This window comes from Hydra vulgaris, chromosome 02 (assembly GCF_038396675.1).
Source record: "Hydra vulgaris chromosome 02, alternate assembly HydraT2T_AEP".
NCBI lineage: Eukaryota > Metazoa > Cnidaria > Hydrozoa > Anthoathecata > Hydridae > Hydra > Hydra vulgaris.
This window is the reverse complement of record NC_088921.1, coordinates 63222501-63230000: the sequence shown is the minus strand read 5'-3', so window position 1 is coordinate 63230000 and position 7500 is coordinate 63222501. Positions and strand designations below refer to the sequence as shown.

Genomic DNA, 7500 nt, shown 5'->3' with positions numbered 1-7500 from the left:
TCTTCTTGATCAGGCAGTTTTCCAAGTATTAACAGACAGAGATCCATGATTTCTTTGTAGTCATCCCTTGGCATTTTAATATGCAGGTTTTCTTTGAGGAATGCAATCACTTCATTTTGTAGTTCTTGCACCAGGGGTATTTTCATTCGAATGTCATCCAGAGGTGTAAAATTTCCTTGATTAACTTTGGGCCAATATTGCTGAAATCTCTGGAAAAGAGGTATGTTGGGACCAGATGATGGTCCAAATAGTGATCCAAACACTCCTGCTACTATGATCTCATGAACATGGTGTCTGCAAGCGAAATATAACAAATTTCTACCTATATGTTTCTCTAGAACTACACATGCACCATTTTTGGAGCCAGTGTTAGAGGCTGTAGTATCAAAACTCATTCCAATAACATCACCAATTATGTCCCAGAAATTAAGCAGATGAATAACTGCTTTTGCTTGGGCTTCTCCAGTTCCAGCTGATAGTTTTGCTATTCCAAGTATTTTGTCAACATTGTGACCTGTCACACCTACAGATAGCCGGTCAACATTTGCTTTAGGGGCTGCAGAATTTGTACGATCTATCATCAGTTTGCCATCCCAGTGGACGATTAATGGTGGTTTGTCCAAATCGCAGAATTCAGTTCGAACAGTGGCTTCAATATTTGATCGATGATAGGTTTGTTTTCTACGGACTGTAGAACGTGACAATGATCCATCATCGAGGTTCTGTCCACCAGCCCTTGCAATTGCTGCTGCTAGTATAGTAAATTTTGTGTCAGATAGATTAATTCTGTCTAATGTTGATGAAACATCAGGCGAGTCAAGAATTGTATCTAAGATACATTGTCGTTTTGGAGTACTTGCTAAACTTGATTCAGCTGACCCTGAAGAACTTGCTTTACTGACTTGTTGTCTGTAATAAACAGGGATTTCTATCTCAAAATCTCTATCAACCATTTTGTCATTATCAACAGCATCGTTATCGTTGTCATCACTATAACTTTCGTCATGTAAAGGTTCAATAACAGGAACTATTGCACTCGCACCAGATTGTCTTTGCTCTTCTTTTAGCTTTCGTTCTCTCTCTGCTTGTTTCCTTGCTTCATTTCTTTCTTCTAATTTTGAAAGTTCTTTGTCCTCTCCAAACATCACCATTTTTCTCTGACATCTCTGATCCAATAAAAATTCTTTATCTTCTTCAATTCTGATCATGGTTTCAGCATCCTTGTGGGCAATGTCAAAAAGTAGGCCAATGGTGTCTGTAAATGATTTCTCTCTCGATTTCTGAGAATCTGACAATCTGGATTTTTTTTTTTTATTAATTTAAATTCCTGGACTAAAGTTTTCAACTTTAAGACTACATTCAGATGAAATGCTGTCGGAATACGGGCTTTATTCCAAATAATAATCAGTTCATCAAAAGTTGTTTTAAGACTTTCAGGCACTGACTTTTTGGTTGAATTAAGATGATAAAAAAATGTTTTTAAAACATCAGATGTTAAGGGAAGAACTTTATCTGGAAGATTTGGCTCTGGTTGTCCAATTAAAAAGATTTTGGTTTGAAGTCGTGTAGAGATAGCAACACGAGATGATGCTGCCATTTCAATGATAACTGAAATATTATGAGAAAATCAAAACTCAATACCATATTATACAAACTTATCATTCAGTTGTTGGTTTATGCAGCTGCAGCAATATATTATAATAATTATTACTAAAGAAATTAAATAAATATTTTCAAATTAGAAATTATTATTATCTGCACTTAATAACAAACAATACACTACCAGACTACCATGCTAGTTTTCTGTAATAGGTTACTAAGGTTAGGTACTATCAAAATATTAATACATTTGTTGTCAAACTGAAATTCCAAATAAAAATAATATTTATACTTGTAAACCTTTTTATTCTGTTTGAACAAATTCTAAATTGAGTTAAATAATAGTATTAAAATTATGAATACAAATTTTAACAAAATGATATAAATACAGTTGTTTTAAACACTAGCAGACATTTTTTAGTCTGGTGCCCTGATGACAGTTAATCTGCTGCACTTAAATTAATCTATATAGCACGCAATCAGACAATATTTCAGTGAAAAAAATCTAACTAACCAGGTTCTAGAAATTTTTGGAACTTTGGAACTTTTTACACGTTTTTGACATTTTTCGTAAAATTTTATGGTCATTGAGCACCCCCTAAACATTATCTGATTGGAAAGATTTTTTCCACAGTCAATTACTATGTCAAATGGCACAAAATAAACAACTATGCATTCAAATCCGAGAAAAAATTTTTTTTCCTGTGTTCACATGAACAGCCCTAATATATATATATATATATATATGTATATTGTTTTTAATCTTTAGGTGTACCTTGTAAATTGGATATCCTAAATAAGATGCTTGCTTATCTTGTGACCAAATAAAGCAAAAAATAAGACTCAATATATTGTATGATTCTGATGCTGCTAAAAGTATGTTACAAAATAATAATGCTTTGAATGCATCACTCCAGCTCCTTTAAAGAAAGCTAAAACAGAGGAAATGAGCTGCATGTCTTTAAACTTAGCAAACATTTAATTGTAATTAAAAACACTTTTAATTGTAATTAATTTAAAAGTAATCTGCTTGACTTTTTCAAACAAACCCTGAAATGCCTAATCAATATGTGCACTATTACTTTCAACTCAAAAAGTATATATTTACTATGATAATACTGTTGGCAACAAATGGTCTGTATGCTCTATGCTATATGACTTTTAAATTATCAATTGCCTCAAATGTAAAGCGTATTAAATTGATCTAAAGTTTATGTGCTGGATACATGATCATTGCAAGTCAAAAGTTTCTAGCAGAAGTACCAGACAATTGGAGGAATGTTTTCCAGATCTCTCACAAAAACCAGAACCATTCAGTATTATAAATAAACATGGTACATGGCAAGTTTCTAAAATTTGTAGAGTTAATAAAGTCAAACTTCTAGGTTGTTTGTTTTGAGATATATTTTTTTTATTTGAGATATTTTTACTGAGAGAAATTGAAATATTAAAGGCTAGTTGTAATTTAATTATTTATGTTAATTATTTAATTATGTAAAGAAAACTGGAAATGTATTGTTTTATGTGTTACATCCCATATATCTAGATTAAAAATTAAAGTTCCTGATAAAAAGAAACAAGCATACATATCTCTGTTGCCCCTTTCTTGGTAAAAATTCAAAGACTTATTGAAGCCAAACAATTACTAGGTGAACAAAATAAGACATTTAATCTTATATATCTTATATAATCTTATATATATCTTATATAATCTTATATATATATATATATATATATATATATATATATTATATATATATATATATATATATATATATATATATGATTAAAAAACAGATACAACATCTGTATAGTATTTAGTAGAAAAAAACCGGACATTTAACTAAAAATATATTTATTAAATGAATTTTATTTAATATGTTAATTAGATTTCACATGTTAATTAATGTTAATAAATTATCTTAGAAATAAGGAGATACATTATGTTTTTTGTGCTTTGAAATGCGACTTCAAGAAGCATAACGCGCCCAAAGTTTCATCGCCCAAACAGTTACGAATTTTTGTATTGAATAGTCCAGCAGAAAAAATGCCCGCTCAGCCTTGTCACTTGTCAGTTTCACGGTCATTACAGTCTCTTTCCAAATAATTGCCACGTGTACCACCACTTTCAAATAGTGTCATTTGAATTTTTGATGACAATGTTTCATGTCTAATTGGTTGTATTGGTGATTGTCCTTCTTTAATAACACAATCAAGTTCCTCTTCAATACTTTGAGTATTACTTTCAGACTAAGGTGCCATTTCAGGTTCTTCAATCAACCCCAGCACGTCAGACTCAACTGATGCTCTTACTAGAGCAGGATTATAAGCATTTAATCTTTCCAGCAATTCTACAGAAAGTTTTCGACATTTAAATGAAGAAGGCACTGTAATTATTTCTTCATCGACTTTAACGGGGCTTCAACTGTTATGCAGGTATTGCAGAAGTCCATTCATATCAGTTCAGCAATCATGCATTCGAGTCATTTAAGCTCTACGCATTTCTTTGGTTGTATTATTGTCAGCATCTTTTAATTTTGTAAGCATGAAATTAATAGCAATATCAGCTGTAAATAGGTCAGAATCTCGACGACATTGCTTCAAGTGTTGCTTTAATGAGAACTAAAGTTGTAATAATCTCTGATAATATTGTCACTTCATCATGTGAAAGAGCTATAGAATTATCTTGTACTGGGTAAATATCAATTAATGATTTTTGTATAAAAATTTTTTTCTTTGTAAAATCGTTTAAGCAATAACAGAAGACCGCTCCACCGTGTCTTGCAGTCCATTATTAAAGACAGTTGTTTTCCAAATTCAGTCTTAATATATTTTTGTAAGACGCCGTTCTTGGTAGGTGATTGTCTAAATTTTAGTATTAGTTTGTACTTTTTTAATGACTGGCCCATAATGAGCTTTATTTAATTCAATTTTAGGTCTTACATTTTCATGATTGTAGTCCAACAAATCTTCCTTAATGTCCTCGTTTTGAATGAATCACTGTCAGAAAATTCATTGTTAAAATCTGGCTGATTTGCATCGAATTCTCTTTTTTTATAAAGACCATCAATTACAATTGTATGCTGTGGGCAAAACATAATTGTTGGTTAGCAGACAGCAACCTGCCAACTTTTTTCATAACACTAGCTCTGTTGGTCATTATAGCCACAATGTCCCTGTGTAGATCAAGACTATGGTCTTTAAGTTTTTTTCCTAATAGTTCAATGCACTTTTCTGCTGGTATTGAACTTGGTATTCGCACTAAACCTAAACTCCAAACTGAGAGTTTTGTCCATGAACATTAATATTCATGTAACGACGATTTTAAAGTGACATCCATTCATCAAAAGACAAAGAAAATCTCTCTCCTACACCGAATTCCGTTTTCTTGCGCACTTCAAAATGATAAACTAAACCTAATCTTATTTTTTTGCTGTACTCTACTACATGATTACGAATTGTGTTTACTGACGTCGGTAGATTTCTGAATCTGAAATAGCAGTTAAGCGGCATGTAAGTCTGTTGAAGAACAAATCACATTAAATGAAAGCCTGTCAGGCGCCATTAAGTAAGCAAGTGTAGAACGAAGTGTTTTATCTTTCCTTTCATAAATCAAAGATAAATAAAAGAAAAGTATTCTGTTAGTGGTTTAGGCTTCTTTTTTAGTGGTTTATCTGGTGTGCATTCTCCGGTAATATTATGTTGGGTTGGAATTTTGACCTTCACATTATGCACCAACAACATGTGTGTATGAAGTCCTTTTGTTGAGCCACCACCAATTTTTAAAATCTTCTTGCAGTTTGGCAATTTACACATCGCTGTTTGACCTTTTTCATCCCGTATATAAAATATTTCCAAACAGCTGAGTTACTTTCAATTGTAAAATCTACATACAACATGCTGATTAAATTTTTAATTTAAGATTCTACCTTATAAGAAATGCTCTTTTTTTCAGTTTGAAAAAACTAACAATAGTTACTAAGCTATTAAAAATTATTAAAAAAGTAACTAAGGTATTAAAAAGTCTAAATAATTTAACGCAATTATTACAAAAGTGTTTATGTAAATAACTTTTTAGAAACAACGTAAATTTGTATTATATAACGAATTATTATAAAATAAATATAAACCGTAATATATAATGATACAAAGTGTGGGTATTGCAAGCAAGCATATTATAGCAATATTTTTCATTGCTTAAAAATCTATTATTTAAATCAGATCAAATTCAATTTTTAGATAGTGTATATGCCAACATGATATAGTGCGAAGTTTTTCACATTTGTTTTTCTCTAAAGCAATACTTTTCAATATCGTATTTTATTGTACAACTGAAAGTACAATACTTTTTACAATTTTATACTAAATAAAAATTATTTTATTGATACGCAAAAATTGTTATTTTTATATATTTTTTCATTATGCTTTGCTTTGTTTGATCTTATAGGGAATCCCAGTATTGACGTTAGACAATTTCGGGATTTTGAAAATGGCCATGATCCCGAGATTATATATATATATATATATATATATATATATATATATATATATATATATATATATATATATATATATATATATATATATATATATATATATATATATATATATATATATATATATATATATATATATATATATAATATATATATATATATATATATATATATATATAATATATATATAACTTTAAATTCGTGTTTAGATAAGCCCTGTGGCATCACACTGAAATAGTCTGCTGTCAGACACTATTCTAGACCCTTTTTAACAGTGTTGAACATATTTGGGCAACATTTGGTCGCTGCCTAAATTCAGAAATTGATGACCCTTTTTTTAAAAATATAAATATTGTTTTTTTTGTTTGTTTTGTTTTTCTAAGAAAAAAAGTGCCTATGTAAGGCAATGTTTTCACTATGGCAGGGACACACACACACACACACACACACACACACACACACACACACACACACACACACACACACACATATATATATATTAGGGCAATCCAAAAATACTTAAGTTTTAAAAAACTTTTGTTTCTTTTATTAGTACCTTGTTACATCGTTGGTGCAAATGAAAATGTTGTTTTCTCGACATATGCAAAACACCAAAGAAAATAGTGAAGAGCATGAAAGGCTTTTAAAATTGCTTCTTAGTGGTATGTTATCGCTATTTGATGCGCAATGTTATGCTGGTGTGGTATCATATAATGTACTTAAAGATGTCATACTATATTTTATTTCTGTACTTAATGACAAACTTTTGATGAACTTTCAAGAGCCAGATCTCTCTATACAATGTGTAAATAGACTTCTATTGCGAGTGATTACTAATTCTAATAAGACATCTTGCTTATGTAGTTGCATAAAACTATTGCAAGACTTGTCAGAAAATGAAAATACATCAACGTCGCTTATAAAATTAGTTATGAAATGTATATGGAAACTTACTCACCTTCTTCCTGATTTTATCAATGAAGTTCGTCTTCCTGCAGTTTTACTTAGTATACACACTTTTTACAGTGTATTGCCTCCATCTCTTTGGCGTATTCGTACAGATCGTGTTCCACAGCAAACAGTAAAAGCATTACTACAAACTCTATGTAAGCTTCGTGGACCTGAGGTAAAAAGTCAATAAGTGTTGATAGTCAAAATAGGTTTTATTGTTTTTGATAACTGTGTCTAGTTAATTTCCTTTTTCATTTTGTTTTTGAACAAGTTTTTTTATTTGTTAGCTTTATGACAGTATAAACACACTTGAAAACAAAAACGCCAGTGAAGTCCCATTATATATAATGAAACACTGTTCTAAAGGAACGGTAGATAGCACAGTAAGTATGACTATGCATAATGTTTAATTCTTATGTATTATGTTTATGCATTATGTTTAATTCTTGTAGTT

General features: G+C 30.4%; 1 protein-coding gene across 1 annotated transcript in view; it reads left to right on the top strand.

Moving 5' to 3' along the window:
• The window catches only part of LOC101235191 (cytoskeleton-associated protein 5), an 84093-nt gene that overhangs the window by 55190 nt on the left and 21403 nt on the right, over window positions 1–7500 (top strand). The window contains exons 35-36 of the mRNA XM_065791662.1: window positions 6649–7221; window positions 7334–7429. Of these exons, the coding sequence (XP_065647734.1) occupies window positions 6649–7221; window positions 7334–7429 (669 nt within the window). The remainder of the gene's footprint in view (window positions 1–6648; window positions 7222–7333; window positions 7430–7500) is intronic.